Source organism: Varanus komodoensis, unplaced genomic scaffold, assembly GCF_004798865.1.
Source record: "Varanus komodoensis strain SLA01 unplaced genomic scaffold, ASM479886v1 scaffold13_3, whole genome shotgun sequence".
Lineage (NCBI taxonomy): Eukaryota > Metazoa > Chordata > Lepidosauria > Squamata > Varanidae > Varanus > Varanus komodoensis.
The window spans coordinates 6,947,548-6,969,455 of record NW_025335409.1 but is presented as its reverse complement, the minus strand read 5'-3'; the positions used below and the strand labels follow the sequence as shown (position 1 = coordinate 6,969,455).

Below are 21,908 nucleotides of genomic sequence, written 5' to 3'. Positions count from 1 at the left end.
GCTATCATATCTTCCTTCAATCATCTCTTCTCAGGGCTAAACATGTCCAGCTTTTTCAATCTTTCCTCATAGGGTTTTGTTTCCAGTCCCCTGCTCATCTTTGTTACCCTCCTCTGAATTTTTTCCAGTTAAACAGTTAGTATGTTTTAGTTAATTAATTAGTTTCATCTCTGTACCAAGACCAAAGTTCTTTGTGCAATTTGAATCCATATGTGATATGGTGCTTCCAGTCAAGAATCAATTCAGAATTCGGTAGCCAGACAGTAAGGAAAGTATTGTTTGTTTATTTTTTTGTTTATTTATAACATTTCTATGCCGCACCCATCGCAGAAGCCTCGGGGCGGCTTATTAATCATCTTCATGAAAAGTTGAATCAAATAATTGGAATAAACAATAACATAACAGCACAGAGAACCAAGTTTAACTTCAGTCAGTGGGGAAGGTGGCCATCCCTGTCTGGAACCTCTGCCACTGAATAAAAAATGGATAAGTTGCCATCAGTCATAACTCTACTTACTTCTTGGGACTGAATATAGAATTCTGACCCAACTCTGTAGAATAACCAAGTTTTTTCAATGTATGAAAAATGAATTGCCAGTAATTTTTATTGAAGACCATCTCAGCGTCCAAAAAGGCAATAGCAGCTGTGCTTGGTCTACCCATGTTTAGTGAAATCAGATTAATAACCAATTTAAAAATATATGTTCATACTTATTTTTAATAAATAACTTAATAAATGAATAAATTCTATCTGGTGTAATTGGGCTATTGTTTTAATAACGTGTTGCAGACTATTGACCAAAATTACAGCTAATTATCAACATTAATTAACAAAATTAGTTGATAATTAGCACAGTAGATGTGATTGTTATTAGACTAGGAATCACATCATCATTGTACATTGACAAAAGAATGCCTTATTCAGAAATAAAATTAAAGGGATAATTAAGCTTTGGAATTAAAATCTTGAAAATGTTTTATAATATTTAGCTAGAAATCTGCCCCGCCCAGGTGATTGCCTAAAATTCACATTAGCTATTGTTTTGTAAAGGCACCAAAAGAAACAGTGTAGTCTAAAGTTGCTATGAAAATAATATCAATTTCCTACTATACAATTCTGTGTAGAATTTTAAAAATAGAGAATTTATGTCTTCAAATAAAGTATATATATTAAAATTCCCATTAATAGCCAAAATAGCATGTAAGAGATTTTGCTGTTTGAGCTAGTGAGCAAAAATTTTATTAGGGTGTTCATGATTTTTCCAATATTAAACAGGTTAAAACCTGTCTTAAACAGGTTAAAGCAAATTCAGCCTACTTATTAGAACATATTTAATGTACTGAATCTCCTAATAATGTTGTGTGCAGTTAGAGAAATGGCAGACTGAGTTATAAGAGTTTCAGCCTCTTGCTTAAATCTATTTGTTGCTTTAAAAAAAGTTTTCATGAGATGTATAGACTGTGATTTGACCCCATATAAAGAATTTGCTGGCCTCCCATTCAGTGGTACTCTCCATAATTTTGAAATACTCAAGTAGCTCAGTGAAAATCTAATTTTTTAAAAGTTAATCAATTTAAAGAGAAACCTTAAAACTTCAGATAGCAGGAGTCCTCAGCAAAGTTGAAAGCCTTGCTATATGAAAGTCATTGCCTTGAATTGGGCTCTGAAATATAGTCAGCCAGTATAAACAGGCAGAACTGGTGTTTCCTATTCACACCATCTGGTCTGTGCCATCAGTCTGGCTGTCATGTTTGTATAATCTGCAACTTGTGAGCAGTATTCAAGGGCAGTCTCATGCATCATGCTTTGTAGTTATTCAACTTGGAGGTTACTGGAGCATAGAATACTGAAACCAGGTTATCCCTATTCTGATACGCATAGCAGGGTCATCAGCTAGAGCTGGTAGAAATCAGATTCCCTGGCCTTGGCTTCCCAGACTCCAGTCCACTTTGTGGCAGCTCAGAGTCAGGACTGCTCAGCCATGAAGAGCTCACTAGGAAGGGAACTCCCCCACCAAACTGCTGCAGAAGTAGCATCCCTCTTCTATGCCAGTTTGGGCAGCTGCTGATGCTAAAGAAGGTTGCCAGTTGCGCAGCAAGGGCTCCACAAGCATTCTTGAACTTCCTTTCACTTGGCTCACTTTGCAAGAGCAGGCCAAGGAAGCTTGCGTATTCTTGGAGGGACAGATTCTGACACGGTTCATCCCAACCTTAGTAGAAGGCACCCAATGCCATTGAAGCCACCTAAGTCTCAGTTGGCAATGGTGGTTCCAAGAGGAACCCTAAATTACAATCCTGCTTCTTCAGGTGGAGTGCAACCATATCTAGAAAAATGGGCCTGATTTCTAGAAAAAAATCAAACTGTTAAAAATGTACACTTTCTTCACATAATATAGTGATTCTGCTTACATGTTGAGAAATTGATTATGACTTGAAAGCCCTTTAAATGTCTATCAGTAAAAGTTCCATTGGATCAATAATGTGTTAAAGGAATGGAAGAAATAACTGCTGAGGATCTTACAGAGTAAATTAAACATTTTCCCTCCCATGGCTTCAAAATTTCCAGAAATTTTGTATCTTTAATCTTTGCATAAAAGCTTTCCTTTTATGTAGTATTTAGAAATTATTTTGGGTATGTGTTGGGTGGGAGTAGAGGACAGATAGCAATATATGAACTCCTTATTTTATTTTATTCATGATTCTAAAAAAAAGGACCTTGGGGAAAAATATGTCTGCCATCCTCCTATCCCTGGATTTTTCTGGGTTTTCTTCACATTTCTTAATCAAGCCAGTAAATTCATGTCTGGAATTAATCCATTAAGCATTCTGAAAATGAACTTTCTTAAGCTCTTTTTGCAGTACTATTTAAGTACTCCCTAGTATCTCATAATGTGGAATTTATTGCCTGAATAGACCCTTCTTTGCCACTTTCTGTAGATTGCTGGAAAATGATAAAAATCTTATTTATTTACCCAGGTATTTAGCTAATTTTTTAAGACTGATGTTCTAAAACAACTGAGTTGCCTTTATAATATCAGGTTCATTGTTTCTAATTTAATCTTCATTTTTATTAATTTAATAAATGGATGACATTGGCAGCTGAACAGTAGAATTATGGAAAGAATTAAGCTTAAGCATCAGTTTACACAGATGTACAAACTACATTCCGTATAATGAGATAATTAACTAGCTATATTCAGCATTTCTATTAAACCACAGTTTCATGAGTCATGGACAAACCTAGCTTCCTCCTAAGACTTCCCCATTTCTTCTCCTGCTTGACAGGAATGAATAATTCAGAAGCGTCTGCCTTTGATTCAGTTTGCCATGTTGTAAGAACTTTGAACTGTGGTTGGTTTAAACTAGTCAGCTTTATAAATCACAATTTGAATTGTGCTCATTTGAGACTAACTATGGTCAAGGTAGAACGCAGTTTCCAAGTTTTTTTGTAATTAATCAAAAGAGAAAGCACTAATTCCCGAATGCTTCTTCTGGAAACATGGAAGAGTGGGAATGCGGGCATAGGAACCTGAGGGGAGGCTGGGCTTGTTCACATCTCATTAAGCCATAGTTTCTTGGAATGTTCAAATGGAGACTTGGTATTCTAAGCAGGATTTTTAGCTTTTTTAACAGTAGTTCATAATTCTGAATATAATGGTACTTTTGAAAAAGTAAAGCATATGATAATGCAGTTTTGAAGGGCTGCACTTCAAAGAAAGTCACACTAAGCATGTGCAAGTTCTCTGGAATTGCAGAAGAACTTTGGATTTTGACACCTTATGTACCTAAAGTAAATACTGTTTTTTTTTTAAAGCAAAATGTATAATTCCAAAGTTATCTTTACATACTATATTTCAAATTAATAGTTGAAAGAGTCTTTAGTGGCCCCTGAAATTGTGTTTTGTAAAGACCACTAAATAATGTGTTTTGTTTCCACAGGTAACCCTGCACATCCAACCTCACTCCATTATATGAACCCATACCAGCTGAATTCTTATGGCATGGCATTAAGAGCAGTAGGTGAAATCATTCAAGACTATGATAGTGACAAAATGTTTCCAGCTCTAGGTTTTGGTGCTAGACTGCCTCCAGATGGAAGAGTATCTCATGAATTTGCCTTGGTAAGAAATGGTTACATCATCCTCCCCTCCCCTCCCCTCAACACAATTTGCTTCTGTACCTCATTCATTGCTTCTTAGAACTAATGTAAGACGTTCTACCCTTGTTTTTTGCACTATATTTTACATTTTAATCGTGAAGCAAAATCATTCGAGCAAGCAAGAGTTCGAACTGAACTCTTGGAATCTATATTTCATTTTAACACTGACCCAATTTGAAGGCATTGCACCACAGCCATATGTCTGCTAGAGTAACTAGCTGGCCATAGGTTTTTTGACTCAGCTACAAGGACAGAATATTGCTCCAGCCTTGGGTCTCTGAGCACACTCCAACCTCCAAGACCATATAAACAATATGGGCCATATAAACTGGTATACACAGCAATCTATAGTATCCTCATTTTACATAATTGATACTTTGTTTCTATTTTTCTTTATAGAATGGAAACCCTCAAAATCCTTATTGCAGTGGCATAGATGGTGTAATGGAAGCATACTACTTGAGTCTAAAATCTGTACAGCTTTATGGACCAACAAATTTTGCTCCTGTTATTAATCATGTAGCAAGGTAATGATTATGATAGCTATTCTGGGAAAATTCAGTTCAGTAACCTTATAGTGCCAATATAATTATATTCAGGAAAAGATGAGAGAGGTACAATTACCTCTTTCTTTTGCAATTAGTGCTAACACTGTTCTGTTATGCAGTGTCTTCAGTCTTTGTTACTTTGGACATTTGCACAAGAGGATTAATTTGTTTTTGAGCTTCTTTGGCTATTCATGCAATTATTTAATTATTAATGAAGAATATAAATGGAAAAGAGATATTTGTAGTGCCTATGAACATTCTAAAAAGTGATAGTTCAATATTCACAATGCAACTGATTGAATCAAGAACCATCTGAAACTTCACATGTAGAAACATTCTACTTTTATCCTCAAAGCACTGTTAAGAGCGCCATGGAATTGGGTTAATTTTCATGACTGTGAAACGTTTTCTTGAATCTCAGATGCAAATTTTTTATATTTATTTAAGAAAGGTGGGGGATTTTGTATATTAACTAGAGCATTCTTTTTAGAAAATGAAATGTCTCAACTGGTTATCTTCTTAATCTCTTCAACAGTGGGATACTGCTTTGAAAAAGTTGTTGATTTCCTTGTGTTAAACCACTTGTGATTGTTTTCCTAACCATTAGAATTTTAAGAACTAAGATAAAATCTTGGTATAAGGCACGTAGAACAGACTTGGACAGACTTCAGATGTGGCTTTGGAAGGGGTTTTTTAAAAATGTTTTTTGTTAGATCCACCAGCTGGAGCCAAGTGTTTACATAATGGCTAAATGGGGCTGATGTACACTGTGAATTAAGGAATAATAAGATGTGTTGGAGATGTGCTCAGCCCAAGAATTTTGTTCAATGCCATAGCTAAACTCTCAGCCTTTTCTCCCAACCTCATTTTGCTTTCTTTCTGAAAAGATAATTTGTTAGTTGTTGTTCCTGTTAACATCTGGCTGTCAGAAGCCCATGCCAATCTACTACAAGTCATCCAGAGATCTAGACCCTAATCTACCATTTGCCCATGACTAATCTAGAGGAAACTCAACTTCTAGGATCTATATATTCTTTGCCCAAGACACAAATGTGTTTTTCTCTTTTAAAATTGAATTACATTTGCTTTGGAGATTTTCAAACAGCAGTTTCTCCTGAGGAAAAGCAAGTTGTCAGCTTCATATAGTCTCATCTGCTAAACATACAATACATAGAAATGTACCACAAGAGGAAACAGTGGTACATTAAGAGTGGTACATTAGGAGGCGAAACTGTGATGGGAGGGAAAAGAGCGTGCTCAATGCTTTTCATGCCTGTTTCTTACTCCAATCACATTTCACCACTACCAACATCCTAACCTTTGATCATTCATGATTCCATCATTTTCATTCAGCATGAAAAAACTGTACAGTGGTAGGGTATGCAATTTGGAGCAGCACAATATTGATGCAGAAAGAATACAGTGATCTTTCATGGTTCTACCATTTTTTCTCTAAATTTTGTCTCTCTGACCTGCTTTGCTGAAAACGTATAACTAAACACTGTTAATATATGGCTTGCTCGGATACAGTAAAAGTGACATTGTTTTCTCTCAGTGAAGTGGATATGGATGTCCTCAGACCTTCTAAGAATATCCTTCTAGGTCATTAGACTGCCATTATTAGTGGGCTGGTACCTGATGGGTAATCTTATGCATAACTATTTAGATATAAGTCCCATTGAATCCATTTCAGCCTTATTGCCAGATAAGTGGATATAGGGTTTCATTCTCAGAAAAGTATAATCATATATTCAACCCATTATTGCAGTATATATAGGTAAATCAAGATATGCTTATTTATAGAAAGTATTTTCTGAAGGAATGTTACTTAGCTTGGAACATTTATATATTGCCTGGCGCCCAAAAATCCTGCCTTATACTTACATGAATTCTGTAGCTTTACTTGTACTATGTTGGCCTAACAGAGTTTCCTAAACAAGAAAAAGAAATCTCCACTGGGGCAAGAGGACATATTTCAGTGAGGAGGGGGAGACACTGAACAAAAGTAGTTATTCATACTTAGGAACAAGGTTACAAGTGTTACCTCAGAGGGCTTTTGAGAAAAACGTTGGGATGTGAGGAAGAATTCAAAGTAATAGAGGAAGACTACATTCTATACTGACTGGGTTCACATGAAACAACAACCAGTGATTAAAAAATGCAGTTGCTTGTCATGTTTTCTGAACCCAGTTGTGGTGCTCAATCATAGTGACTTATTGTGGCAAGCCAACCCCTCCGTCCTCATTCCTGATTGGGTGAAAGGTGCTATGGTGTGCTCCAGACTCCCCAATGTCAACCAGAGCTGCTTCCAGCCAGAGCAAAGAATGGGGTAAACTTGCCCCCTCCCCAATTCTGCTTGTGAGAAAGCTGTTCTGGCAGTTACTGGGTTGGGGAGCCACAACCTACTGAACTCATGGCTTCCCATCCCAGCACTAACCAGTGCGACTTTCAAATAAGCACCAGCAAGGAAGGGGAGAGTTGTGTTCAGTGTAGATGCCCTAATCTCACCTAGTATCCTCACCTAGTCCATCTCCAATCCTCATCACTATGGTCTTGGAGTAAGGCACTCAGGAAACTGTGATGAGGGAAATAGTGCATTCTGGAGGGCTGCCCCAAGCATCCCTGCTCACCTGAGTGTCTTACTGTAAGACAGCCAGGATCATCTCCAAGCTAGCTCCTAACTCTAGCCTGGTGGCAGGAGCTGGGAACTGGAACTTGTTCTGCAGGCCTGCCTGGAGAAAGAAGCAACAGCACTGAGCAGATGAGGTACCCCACCTCCTGCTCCAGAGATCTCAGGAGGTGCCCAATTAACTTGCCCATCCTCCCTTTTGTGCTTCAGGGCAAGAGCCCTGTTTTCACTGCAGATACTCTTTTATAGCGGTGGCAAGTCAAATAAGCTTGCAATCACAGCTGTCAAAAAGAGGAGCTTCACCTCTTCCTGTGGTGTCCCCTGTGATACCACCTGGAGGAATGAGAGCAAAGTTGGAGCATTGTGATTGACAGTTGTGGGTTGTTGTGTGAACCAACCTATTGCGTGATTCAGGCTTTTAGATTAAGGCTGAGTTTGACATTTCTTAAATAAAGATTGCGTAACCTCCTTGTTACCATGCTGGAAAAGCATGACAAGTTCCTCAGTCTTTTAGATAATACTCAAAATTCTAGAAAGTTCTGAAAGATAAGAGCTACTTCCAAATTTTCTCCCAGGATTTTCACTGGAACATGCTCCTTTGATGAAAATAGTAACATTACATAGACTTGTTTTCTCATGAGCCAAATTCCCCCATCAAATTAGCATACAATATATAAAACAACTATAAATGGGGTTTCCAGTTTTGTTTTTGTTATCATAGGATTGATTTGTGGCTTATCCATGATTGTGTAGCATGTATAATCTTCAGCTGGCACACTTTCAATGAACAGGATTGACAAAAGATGATAATCAACAAGAATGAGTGAATATTTCAAATTATTTTAAGTGTCCCATAATACAATCAAACTTTCTAATATTCCACATATTTAATTTTCTCCCTTTAAACATATATTCCTAGATAACTTATCACATATTTTTCTGTGATATTACAAATTAGTTTGTCCTATCACAACTGCTTTATTGCATCATATGTCCTTAAGTATCTGTAGACTTGTCAGATCAAGATGAACGTGAGCAGTACAAACAAGAAGATACTATAATGCCATATATCATGAACACACAACAGTTACTCAACTGTTTAATGTTCAGCTTTTTAAATACTTTATCTTGGTATTTTCATCTGTTTCAATAGCACACAGACAATATCTAACACTACCCGTGTGCTAGCAGAAGGTACCATGAGTGTAACAAGTTCCTCCATCAACCATAAATGAACACAAACTTGTCAGTAGCACCATTTGGCCAATCCTGACCCAGAAATGAGTGTATCAGAAGTCCTAGGTCCTGTTGTGCAAGTAATGGGCTCTGCTAGCCTAACAGAAACAGGAATATAATGGCAGTATTGGCTACAGCCCCATAAATCTAGATTGAAATACATTCTGAAGGATTTAGTTTTCTATTATTCTACTTCTATGACAGTTTATTGTGCTTTGTGTTTCAGATATGCTGCCTCAGTTAAAGATGGCTCACAGTATTTTGTTCTTCTCATTATTACGGATGGGGTCATTTCTGACATGGCTCAAACAAAGGAGTCCATAGTGAATGTAAGTTACATTTAAGTGTGATAGTGGATTAAACAAAATGTAGTTTAAATATGCAAGTATTAAATGATGTAGGCTGACTCCACAATAATTCAGATACCAGACTTCAAAATTTAGAAAGCACTGCATTCTCAACTGGATCACGCACCCATTGTCATTGTCACATCTTCACACACATTTCCATACCCTGTATTCAAGTATGCTAGCCATTTCTCCTATTTTGACTGGTGTGCAGCTTTACCCCTCCCTCCCTTCCTCCCTCCATCTCACACTCTAAGAGAGGAGAGGGATGGACAAGAAGAAAGAGCAACCTCCATAAATTTAGTAGCAGCAACAAAATACAGAGAATCAGAAATCAAAAGCTACAGATACGTTTTACACCTTTTCCAAAAAAGGACTCCTGTGAACCTTTGTCATGGAGTTACTTCACAGCCTTTGGGCAGTTCCTTTAAAATGCCTGTAAATTGCTGTGGATTGTTTTTTACTTCAAGCATTGACAGCAACCCTAGTCTAAAGAACAGTGTTGTATGAGAGAAAAAGTCGTAACTTTCAAGTAATTTTAAGTGTGGCTACATGTGTTCTTTCTCCTTCAACCCTCCCCTCCCCAACACACAATTGTAGTTTAGGGTACAAAAGAGCAGAAGGAATACAAGCCAGAAGTTTGTTTTTCACTGCATTTGGATTGTAGCAGTAAATTACAAATAGAGAGGTTAGGTGTGTGACATTTAGCTGCAGAAATGTGGCATCTTTCAAATGTCTCCTGAGATGAGAATGCACTTGTTCTTTTATCTTGGCTTTTAATAAAATTCACATGCTACTCTATTGTATTTTTCTTGTACTGTTCTGCAACTGTAATGACAAATATTTTTTAAATTATATTTTACTGTAATTTTAATATTTTAACTATGATTTTAATACTTCTATGTAAACTGCTTAGGGATTTTTTAGAAACCCAGCAGTATAGAAATATTGCAAACAAGCAACAATAAACATTAGAAAAGTATGTGATACTGTTTACATGTGTATTTCTTTTTTTGAAGGCTGCAAAGCTTCCAATGTCAATAATAATAGTTGGAGTTGGTCCAGCAGAATTTGATGGTGAGTATCCCTGTATTAGAATGGTTTTTGGAAAGGTGTCAAGGGCATGCCCAAACAGCTTCTTTTGTCTAATGTTAGTATGGTGGCAAGATGTCTTCTTCATATGTACAAAGTAGAGAATGAAGTATAATTGTAAGTTAGGATAATGCTATCTGAATTTTCACTGCCATTTTTATTGCCATGCTTGTTAATTAACTTAAACCAGTGTTTCTGAAGCTCATGCATAGTATGGAACTGTGGTTTTCTAAAATGTTTTAATTCTCTTTCACACACACACACTTCCAATTGAGCCCCATTCATTTTGCCCTATGCTGCTGCTTTTTAAACTTTTCTTTCTTTTTTATGGAAGGAAATTGTAGCAACCACAGCAGTAAGGAGCCACAAAAAGAAAATTTTACAGCTCTCTTTCTGGGGTAACTGGAAAGTCAGCAAATGCTGAAAAGGCAGAGGACACTGATCAATGTTGACTGAACACTGAAACCTGAGGGGATCACATTGCTAAGTGGGGAATATTGTGTCCCCATTTCTGGGGTACTTACTCCCATTGTTTGGTTCCCTATTTTCTTGTTTGGCAGCTGAAACAGGCAAGGAAATTGACCAGGCAAGACTAAACATATTGGACAGGTGAAAGAGCACAGGTGCATTTTCAAAGGACTGCCAGCACTTTTTAAAAATGACCTCAGTTGAGCATTTCTGAAGCACTGGCAAAGGGGGAAATGAATAATGGTTCTTCCAAAGTACCATTTTGACATTGGTGGAAGGGCAGTCACTGGTGAGATCACAGAAAGGATTTTTATTTTGTCCATTCTTGCAAGTAGCTCTGTAACTCATCATCACAACTCATGACAAAATGGGTCTCCCAGGTTCAGCTGACACAACAACCCATCATGGGCAAGAACAAGAACAAAGTTTCCTTTAGAGGAATGGAACCCTTGGCTCCAACACAATATTAATAGTATTTTAAGCTCTCTGTTTAATGAGCCAATTTTGAAGTACAAATAATTACTCTACCCAAACCACCATTGGAGGGAAGATATAGGCATGTTTTGCTTGAAGGATAATCTTATAGCTGGTTAAAAGTTTGATATACCTTTTAGACAAAAAGTTAACAGAGTTAAATAGTTAATGTGACTCAATTATATTGTTGCTAAAATTAATCAGTGGTCTGGAATACTTGATCTCTCATGAGTTTGGTGAATTCCTGTTTGGGAATTTAAAATAACCTGTGTCTTCGGTTCTAGAAATTTATGCTGTATCATATTTAACTGAAAAAATGGAAATGTACTAATTATTGTCAGTATATGGTTACATTGCTAACTTACTGATTGTACTTTAAAATGAGTGATGATGTTTAGACTGATTTTGGAATTGGCAGTAAATACATAATACTATATAATGGCAACCCACTCCAGTATCTTTGCCATGAAAACCCCTGGACAGTACCAAAAGGCAAAAAGATAAGACGCCGGAAGATGAGCCCCTCAGGTCAGAAGGTGTCCAGTATGCTACTGGGGAAGAGCGGAGGGCTAGTACTAGTAGCACCAGAAAGAATGAAGTGACTGGGTCAAAGCCGAAAGGACACTCAGTTGCCGATGTATCTGGTGGTGAAAGGAGAGTCTGATGCTGCAAAGATCTATACTCCATAGGAACCTGGATTGTAAGATCCATGAATCAAGGCAAGCTGGATGTGGTCAAACAAGAGATGACAAGACTGAACATCGACATCTTAGGAATCAGTGAACTAAAATGGACAGGAATGGGTGAATTTAATTCAGATGACCATCAAGTATACTACTGCGGGCAAGAATCCCTCAGAAGAAATGGAGTAGCCTTCATAGTCAATAAAAGAGTAGGAAAAGCAGTACTGGGATACAATCTCCAAAATGACAGAATGATCTCAGTTCGAATCCAAGACAAACCATTCAACATCACAATAGGCCAAGTCTGTGTCCCAACCACTGGTGCTGAAGAGGCTGAAGTTGACCAGTTCTGTGAAGGCCTACAACACCTTCAAGAATTAACACCCCAAAATGATGTCCTTATCATCATGGGGGATTGGAATGCTAAAGTAGGAAGCCAAAAGATAACCGGAATAACAGGCAAGTTTGGCCTTGGAGTACAAAATGAAGCAGGGCACAGGCTGGTAGAATTTTGTCAAGAGAATACGATGGTCATAGCAAACACTCTTTTCCAACAACCCAGGAGACGACTCTACACATGGACATCACCAGATGGTCGACACAGAAATCAGATTGACTATGTGCTCCTCAGCCAAAGATGGAGAAGCTCTATACAGTCAGTAAAAACAAGACCAGGAACCGACTGTGGCTCAGATCATGAGCTTCTTGTTGCAAAATTCAGGCTTAAATTGAAGAAAGTAGGGAAAAGCACTAGGCCACTCAGGTATGACCTAAATCATATCCCTGATGAATATACAGTAGAGGTGACAAATAGATTTAAGGAACTAGATCTGATAGACAGAGTGCCTGAAGGACTATGGATGGAGGTTCGCAACATTGTACAAGAGGTAGCAACTAAAGCCATCCCAAACAAAAAGAAATGCAAGAAAGCAAAATGGCTGTCTGAGGAACCTTTACAAATAGCTGAGGAAAGAAGGGAAGTGAAAGGCAAAGGGAGAAAGAGAAAGATACAAACAATTGAATGTAGAATTCCAGATAATAGCTAGAAGAGATAAGAATGCCTTCTTAAATGAACAGTGCAAAGAAATAGAAGAAAACAATAGAATAGGGAGGACCAGAGATCTCTTCAAGGAAACTGGAGATATGAAGGGAACATTTCATGCAAAGATGGGCATGATAAAGGACCAAAATGGCAGGGACCTAACAGGCAGAAGAGATTAAGAAGAGGTGGCAAGATTACACAGAAGAACTATACAAGAAAGAGCTTAACGTCCCTGATAACCACGATGGGGTGATCACTGACCTCGAGCCAGACATCCTGGAATGTGAAGTCAAATGGGTCTTAGGAAGTCTGAGCAACAACAAAGCTAGTGGAGGTGACAGTATTCCAGCTGAGCTATTCAAAATCCTAAAAGACGATGCAGTAAAAGTGCTACACTCAATATGCCAGCAAATTTGGAAAACTCAACAGTGGCCACAGGATTGGAAAAGGTCAGTTTACATTCTGATCCCAAAGAAGGGCAATACCAAAGAATGTTCAAACTACCGCACCATTGCACTCATTTCACATGCTAGCAAAGTTATGCTCCAAATCCTACTAGCGAGGCTCCAGCAGTATGTGGACCGAGAACTACCAGAAGTACAGGCAGGATTTCGAAGAGGGAGAGGAACTAGAGATCGAATTGCCAACATACACTGGATCATGGAGAAAGCTAGGGAATTCCAGAAAAACATCTACTTCTGCTTCATTGACTATGCCAAAGCCTTTGATTGTGTAGATCACAACAAACTGTGGCAAGTTCTTAAAGTGATGGGAGTACCAGATCATCTTATTTGTCTCTTGAGAAACCTATATGCAGGTCAAGAAGCAACAGTGAGAACTGGACGCAGAACCACTGATTGGTTCAAAATTGAGAAAGGAGTTCGGCAAGGCTGTATACTGTTGCCCTGCCTATTTAACTTATATGCAGAGCACATCATGAGAAAGGCGGGGCTAGATGAATCACCAGTTGGGATTAAGATTGCCAGGAGAAATATCAACAACCTCAGATATGCAGATGATACCACTCTCATGGCAGAAAGTGAAGAGGAACTAAAGGCCCTCTTGTTGCGGGTGAAGGAGGACAGTGCAAAAGCTTGCTTATTTATTTATTTATTTATTTATTTATTTATTTATTTATTAAAACATTTTTATGCCGCCCCATTCGCCGAAGCCTCGAGGCGGCTTACAACAATAAATTAAAATAACATTTTAAAATATATACATTAAAATACAAATATATGATATAAAACATACAATATAAAACAAGCCGCCCTGGTCAGATAAAATTCAATAATATTAACTTTTAAAATACTGCTTAAATAAAAAGGTCTCCGCCTGGCGCCGAAAAACAAATAACGATGGTGCCAGGCGGACCTCTCTGGGGAGCGCATTCCATAACTTAGGCGCCACTGCTGAGAAAGCCCTCCTCCGAGTAACCACCCTCCTAACTTCTTCCACGGAGGGCTCCCGGAGAAGGGCCTCTCCTGCCGATCTCAGGGGGCGGCTGGGCATATATGAATGTAAGCGCTCCTTCAGGTAACGAGGACCCAAGCCGTTTAGGGCTTTATAGGTCATCACCAACACCTTGAATTGGGCCCGGACTTCAATGGGAAGCCAGTGAAGCTGACGGAGAACTGGAGTCATGTGAACATAACATCCAGTCCCCATCAGCAGCCTGGCAGCTCTGTTTTGAACCAATTGAAGTATCCGGACCGTCTTCAAGGGCAGCCCCACGTAGAGCGCATTACAGAAGTCAAGACGGGAAGTCACCAATGCATGTGTCACTGTCGCAAGGCAGTCGTTCTCCAGGTAGGGACGCAGCTGATGAATCAGCCGAAGCTGGAGGAAAGCGCTCCTTGCCACTGCTGTTACCTGAGCTTCCAGTGAAAGCTCCGGGTCGAGGAGCACTCCCAAGCTGCGGACCTTGTCCCTAAGAGGGAGTGCAACCCCGTTCAGGACAAGGTTCAGTTCACCCTCTCCGAAGCCCGATCCGCCAACCAACAGGACCTCCGTCTTGTCTGGATTGAGCTTCAGTTTATTGGCCCTCATCCAGCCCATTACCTCGGCCAGGCACCGGTTCAGCACAGCCACTGCCTCACCTGGATTGGTGGAAAATGAGAGGTAGAGCTGGGTATCATCAGCGTACTATTTCAAGTTGGCTTGAAACGCAACATTAGGAAAACTAAGATCATGGCATCCGGTCCTCTCATTTCCTGGCAAATAGATGGGGAAGAAATGGAGGTAGTGACAGATTTTATTTTCCTGGGCTCCAAGATCACCGCAGACCGGGACTTCAGCCAAGAAATTAAAAGACACTTGCTCCTGGGGAGGAAAGCTATGGCAAATCTAGACAGCATACTAAAAAGCAGAGACATCACCCTGCCAACAAAAGTGCGTATAGTCAAGGCTATGGTTTTCCAAGTTGCAGTGTATGGCTGTGAAAGTTGGACCATAAGGAAGGCTGAGCGCAAAAGGATTGAGGCCTTTGAATTGTGGTGCTGGAGGAGAGTCCTGCGAGTCCCTTGGACCGCAAGGCAATCAAACCGGTCAGTCCTAGAGGAGATCAACCCTGACTGCTCTTTAAAAGGCCAGATACTGAAGATGAAACTCGAATACTTTGGCCACCTAATGAGAAGGAAGGACTCCCTGGAGAAGAGTCTAATGCTGGGAACAATAGATGGCAAAAGAAGAAGGGGACAGCAGAGGATGAGGTGGCTAGATGGAGTCATTAAAGCAGTTGGTGTGAGCTTAAGTGTACTCCAGGAGATGGTGGAGGACAGGAAGGCCTGGAGGAATGTTGTCCATGGGGTCACGATGGGTCGGACACGACTTCGCAACTAACAACAACAACAATATAATACTAAACTTACATACATATTTTCAGAATGCCACACTCCTGTAGATGGCAGGTTTAAGTACTGCTGCACTTGCATAGATCTTATGGCTTGGTTTGCATGACAGATGAAGTCGCTGTGTGATCTCACTTTGCAAGGAACTGCTTAGTCCCGATCTGTAAAATTCTGGAGGTCCATGCAAAGTGGTGGAGAAAGGGGAAATATTCACCTGCAGCCTGTGCTAGACACTAGGGAATGTAGGGCTTCTTGTTTTGGTGAGCAACTACGAACTATGGCCAGAACCTATCCCAGCTTACCCCATTTTTTAACCCTATTCGTTCTGTTTGCAAGAACGGTTGAATTGCCTAAATAGTATTAGAATCCCTAACCCTGAGTACTTGTTGATAGTTCAACAAATACTATAATAAGCCCAATAAAATATTGTATAATTTAGTAATGGAACAAAAACAGTAGTTTTCATATGGATTTTCAAACTACAATGTATATTTGTTTTTTAAGCTATGGAAGAATTGGATGGTGATGAAGTAAGACTCTCCTCAAGAGGAGTATATGCTGAAAGGGATATTGTACAGGTAAGAAAAAATACTGCTGCCTAGCATATCTTTTCAGTGTTCAAATTTTGTTTGTGTGTGCGCATGTGTGTGTGTGTGTTTGAGAGTCACGACAGTGCAATTATAGTATTGGAATTTGTGTGCAAGAAAACACACTGAATACTTCTGGATTGCTTTGGATGAACAATTTGGGTTTGGTCAGTTTAAAATGTGCTTGGCATTAAAGGGGATTACTTTAGAGTGTGCTCTTGTTATATGCTGGAATTTTTAATAAGTTGTAACTGTTGCAAGAACTTTTAACTCATTTTTATAAGATAGTATTTTGTAAGAGAAGGTTTAGTTGGAATGTTTTTTTCTAGTGAGTATTTTATCAGTTTTCATTCAGTCTTCTGTGAAATGGCACAGAGCTACTACTGTAATGATTTTCATATGAAGAGAAGATCACGATTTGTACCTTAGTGCTTGATAGACATTGTATTGATGCTTAAACGAGGAAATCAGGAACATTATTAGACTAATGGAAAAATTGACAAAAAGACAGATTAAGGACATATCTGTAGAAAAGAAATTTGGTGGCTTTATTAATCCTGGGTGCCAAAAGAATAACAGGACTAAACCATCATCTACTTTCTGTACTCAAAACGAAGAACCAGAAAGAATGTATTCTGAGCTGGCTAGTGTTAAAGCTTTAGGACTCAAGTGATTAATGTATTAATTTCTAAGAATCCAGGAACAAGTCCATCTAACAGTCAAGTTCCTTCGAAATGTTCAGTGTAAAAGTGTAAGCAGAATAGTCTAAAGATGGTGCCTACAAAAACTAGTCTTGGTTTGTTCTGAATTCCCTCCCCCCCAAAAAAATGAGTGGGACCAAGAAAAATGTTCCAGTGTCAATCTGAGGCTCAAAAAAATGTCATGCATGTCATGTCATGACTAAGCATGTCAGTCTCAACCCTCCAAACACAATCACACTTTCCCTTCTTTTATCACTGTGATAACATGAGTGTTCCCAGGTGACAGTAGAAGATGTTTTCCCACAGTCTCTGTGTAAGAGAGTAACAGAGAATAGGGAGGGAGAAATATCCCTTGGTTATTTTTCCCACATGCTGTCAGTGACATTCCTGCTGCCCCCATAGGAAAGAAAGAAGGAAGAGTATTGTGGCCTGGCTCACTGACATGTTATTTAGTCTTTGAATAGGCTCAGAAAATATTTCTAGATTTACCCAACTTCTTTTTCCTTCAGTAAAATATGGAAAAATTCAGGGCCACACTGAGCAGGAATTTCTACAGGTCACACCACTTTAGACTATTTTTGCTTGTTTCTTTGTCATACTTAAATTGTTTGGTTATAATTAAAATATAACCTGAATCTAAAAGAGCCAAAAGGAATATTTAGTTAAAATGCCAATTTATTTTGTACAGTACAAAAATTAATTATATGGCATCACATACAATAAAGATACTTGAATAGTGTATCTATTTTGTTTGGCAAAAACCGACTTAGTATACAAAAACACATTTTGTATACACAGTTACTTACCTTAATTATTTACCTCACATTTATATCCCACATATTTTTCTCTTGTGAGGAACCCAAGGCATTCCTCTTTATCTTATCTTCACAATAAACCTGTGAGGTAAATGAGGAGTATAAGTAGGTTAACAGAATATAAAGTGCTTAATTGTAGCTTGACTGACACAATAATGCCTAAATTTCCATGCTTGTAAAAAGTGTCTTATTTATATGATGATGAGGCATTGTTCAGTAAAAAAGCTGCACTGGGACTAGATGAGCAACCTGTTTTGGATGGGGATGCAATTTTCCTGAAAGATCAGGATTGGAACTTGGGACTGCTTCTACGGTCAGGAGCACTTTTGTACAGTTTTGGCAGGCATGTCAATTGTGGCCTTTCCTGCAGAAGTAGAATCTAGTCACTGTCACGTGCCTTGTCATGTCTGACATGCATTAACTCTGAAAAGTGTTCTGAAACTATAACTGGTACAGAATACTGTGGCTAGAATGGTGTTGGATGCCAATAGCATGGATAATTTTGACCTCATATAATCTGCATTGACTCCCAGTTTACTTCCAAGCAGAATTCTTTGCTCTGTGCTTTACTTCTAAAGGCCTGTACTGTTATGGACAGGATTATTTAAAGGATCATCTTCTGTTCCTTAACTCTGCCAGCTTACTGGTGTAATCAGTGGAAGACTTGGTCTATGTCATTCCACCATCAGAGGCACAGTTGGTGGTGAAACAAACCAGAATCTTTTTAATAATAGCACCTCAGCTTCGAAACTCCTTCCCTGGAAGATTCTGTGCCCCCCCCACACACACATTATAAAAAAGCATATCTTTGCTAGCATGTTTCCTGGTTTGCAGTTTTTAATTTTGCTGCTCTGATATTTGATATTTCCTCCTTTGCATTTCCTTTTCATAATTATTACTAAGATGTTTATGTTTGTAGGTTTGAAGACCTCCATTAGAAAAGTGGTCTAAAAATACAGATAGGAAATATGAGTTATATCTAGTGTTAGCTCTACTTAGAACTGACCCATTGGAATGTAAACAACTTAAGTTAGACTAAAACTGGATACAACCCAGTATATCATTATTGAAGATACCTATAATGAACTTATCAACTTAACTTGTGAAATAAGTGATTTTTTTTAATGTCAAGGATTTAGTTTTCTTTTTATCTGATGCCACAGTAGCAATGCTGAACATTTTTCTTTCATTTTCTTCCAGTTTGTACCATTTCGGGATTACATTGACAGAAGTGGAAACCACATATTAAGTATGGCCAGACTTGCTAGAGATGTCTTAGCTGAGATCCCAGACCAGTTTCTCTCTTATATGAGGGTCAGAGGAATCAAGCCTTCTCCTGCACCACCTCCATACACGCCACCTATTCATGTAGTGCAGACTCAGATATGAGTGGTCCAAATACTGAATGCTCTTCACAAACTGTAGAGTGCTGCTAAGAAAATGCTCCAGTACAGTGGTGCACTTTAAAGAGCCAATAAGCTGAGGCCAAGGTTCTCTCTTTGTAAGCAGTGGAGCTTCTGGTGGGCTTTGGAGCAAAATAAATTATCTTCATATACCAAAATATCCAGTCTGGTTGCATGCGCAACGAGAAGCGAAATGGTAATGTTTGTTTTTAAGTTTTATTTTGTTTTTAACAGAAAAAAGCTACTGTTTCATGTGTTAGGAGAGAAAGCACAAGTCACGGGTTCTACTCAGAAGTCCTTTTTCTTTCCTGACTAACTTAATATGTACATATAATGTGAATGCAATTCTTCTGTATCAATGTTTACATGTTACTACTTTTCAAATGGAACTACTTTTTTTAATAATTATTCTTAATCTTAAGAATTTGGAATATTGAATTATCTATCTTGCAATAGTAAAATCCACAAGAGAAGCAATATCTCTTTGAATGATTGTCCAGACAAATGTGAATGCAAAAATAACAGTAGAAAGCAGGGGGACAAATACATTCATAGATCTTGATAATGGAAACACCTCACTCAAGTGCTCAGTATTCATCTGACATATTTGAGAATAAGCTTCCAAAATGTGAATACTGTAAGAATATGTATTTTTGCAAGATATTCCAGTTCCTGAAATAACTTGTGTTTACATTTTTTAAGACTGATTATGCTGGCATAATAAATTTGAACACCACCGACAACAGTGTAATTTTAGGAAATGGGTGCATCAGATAACTTTGGGTCCTATAGTTTAGCTCATGTAATTTGTGAAATCTGTAGAGTATCTTGCATAACAACTATAGAGCTTTGTCATCAAATTGCTTTCTGAAGGTGAATCTTTTGTGTGAGTGACTTAAAGCTCTTATGCAAGCTGCCAGTTGTTGTGAAGTTTGTCTAGATTGTCTATTCAAAGGGATGCTGGCTCATTTCGAACTGGCTGTTGAAATAGTCACACTGATGTACAGGGCACACAAGTGGTAATCTATTAATTAACTGGGTTAAAATTGCACAGCTATGTTGCTTTGTGCACAACTTTGTGTATAGAACTACTCAAGTATTTTATGATAATGCCTGTTCTTATCCTAATTATCAAATGTTTTTGCATGTACAGTTTTTACAAGAAATTCACATTTTTGTGAGCATTTGTGTCAAAACTTTTAATTAGAACAAAAGGCCTTAAATCTCACAAATACCTTGGAAATGATTGTGAATTGCCTTCAGATACTGGAAGACATGTTTTACTTTTGTGTCAAAAGTGTAATTGCCTTGTAATGTGTAGCTCTCTTTTTGGCACATAACCTGTTTACTACTTTGTTTATTACTATATATGTTATACTGAACAGTATTAAATTAAGGTGCATTTTTTTAAGCATGAAAGGCTTTTTTTCTGAAAAAAAAAATATATATAACATCAATGGCATTTAATCATATGTAATACTGAATCTTCCATTTTTAAATATATTAAAGGTCCTTAAAATATTCTCATATTGAAAATTGCTTCTCTGAATTTTATAAGAGGGAAGGCCCAATCAGTATATACAGAATAGCTAAGCACTCATCTAATTAGCAATTCTTATTGCAGCTACTGAATCAGCAAAAATAAGAGAGCTGTCACATTTATTTGAGTTGAGCTGGTAAATATTTTCAAAAACTTTGAGGGATTCAGGACTTTTTAGACTAAACAAGTTCATGGGAAAGACATTAGCCTGCTTCACACATAACACTAAGCTATGGTATATTTAAGCTTGATAGGCTTGTTGCCTATCAAAGTATATCTGATGTATGATCAAACAAGCCATGATTTTTTTCAGTCCTTGGGTAGTTTGCTTTCTTCCTCGCTCCGTTCTGTGTTTGTATTTCAACTGCCCTTGCTACTCTACAGTATTGGCATGTAAAGAGGCTGGGTATTTGACTTTTTGGCTTTGGCAAAGTAACCCATGAACCAATCTGCATTTGCACAAAACTACAAAGAACAGACAGTTCATAACTCAACAACAAACCATGAGTACTCTTTGTGAGTTTTTTGTTCTTAATGATCCATAACTAATGCATAGTTTCAGGTTCACTTAAGGACAACCCATGATTCAAAAATCCTTGATTAATTAAAACATGGTTTCTTATATGCAAATTAGGTCATTAACAGAAAATGGGACCATATATCACTGAAAAACAAAAGCTCAAGGAATAGAACAAAGCTAATATATATTTTCTCCCAATATGAAATACAGTGGTACCTCAGCTCACGAACACCTCATTTCATGACCAAATCAAATCGCAAACAGAAATTTCAGGAAAAAATTGTCTCAGGTCGCAAACTCTGCATTGGGTGACAATTACAATTGTGCCAGTCTTCCCTGCATGAACATGGCCACAATCACACTCAGGCGGAGGAGACGGCCGCGATCGTGCTCGGGCGGGGGGGGAATGGCTGTGACTGCAGTCACGCTCATGCAGGGAAGACGGTAGTGACTGCAGTCGCGCTGGGGGGTGGGGGAAGATGGCCGCAATCTTTGTTACTTTGTTGTTCTTTGTCAATTTTTTCAAATTTTTGTCATTAAAAAATGGTTACAGAATGGATTAACCTTATTTACATTGAATCTTATGGGGAAATTTGACTTGGCTCACAACCAATTTGGGTCGCGACCAGAGTTCTGAAACAGATTAAGTTCGTGAGCCAAGGTACCACTGTAATGTTGTGAAGAATTTTGTCTTTGTTGCTTCAGAAAGTTCTCAAAGGAGCTGCCTCATATTACATGCCATATAAATTTTAGTGATCCTTTTTCTCATTTGTGTCACCATCAAAATCAAAAAACAATTTTCTAATGTGTCAGTT

At 38.2% G+C, this 21,908-nt stretch overlaps 1 protein-coding gene across 3 annotated transcripts in view; it reads left to right on the top strand.

The window, feature by feature from the left end:
* The window catches only part of CPNE8 (copine 8), a 75,686-nt gene extending 55,124 nt beyond the window's left edge, over positions 1-20,562 (top strand). For all 3 annotated transcript variants that reach the window (XM_044423521.1, XM_044423522.1, XM_044423523.1), the window contains 6 exons: positions 3,940-4,121; positions 4,559-4,686; positions 8,799-8,901; positions 9,939-9,996; positions 16,032-16,105; positions 18,831-20,562. In XM_044423521.1, the coding sequence (XP_044279456.1) occupies positions 3,940-4,121; positions 4,559-4,686; positions 8,799-8,901; positions 9,939-9,996; positions 16,032-16,105; positions 18,831-19,019 (734 nt within the window). In that variant the 3' untranslated portion in view covers positions 19,020-20,562. The remainder of the gene's footprint in view (positions 1-3,939; positions 4,122-4,558; positions 4,687-8,798; positions 8,902-9,938; positions 9,997-16,031; positions 16,106-18,830) is intronic.
* The last annotated feature ends 1,346 nt before the right edge of the window (positions 20,563-21,908 follow it).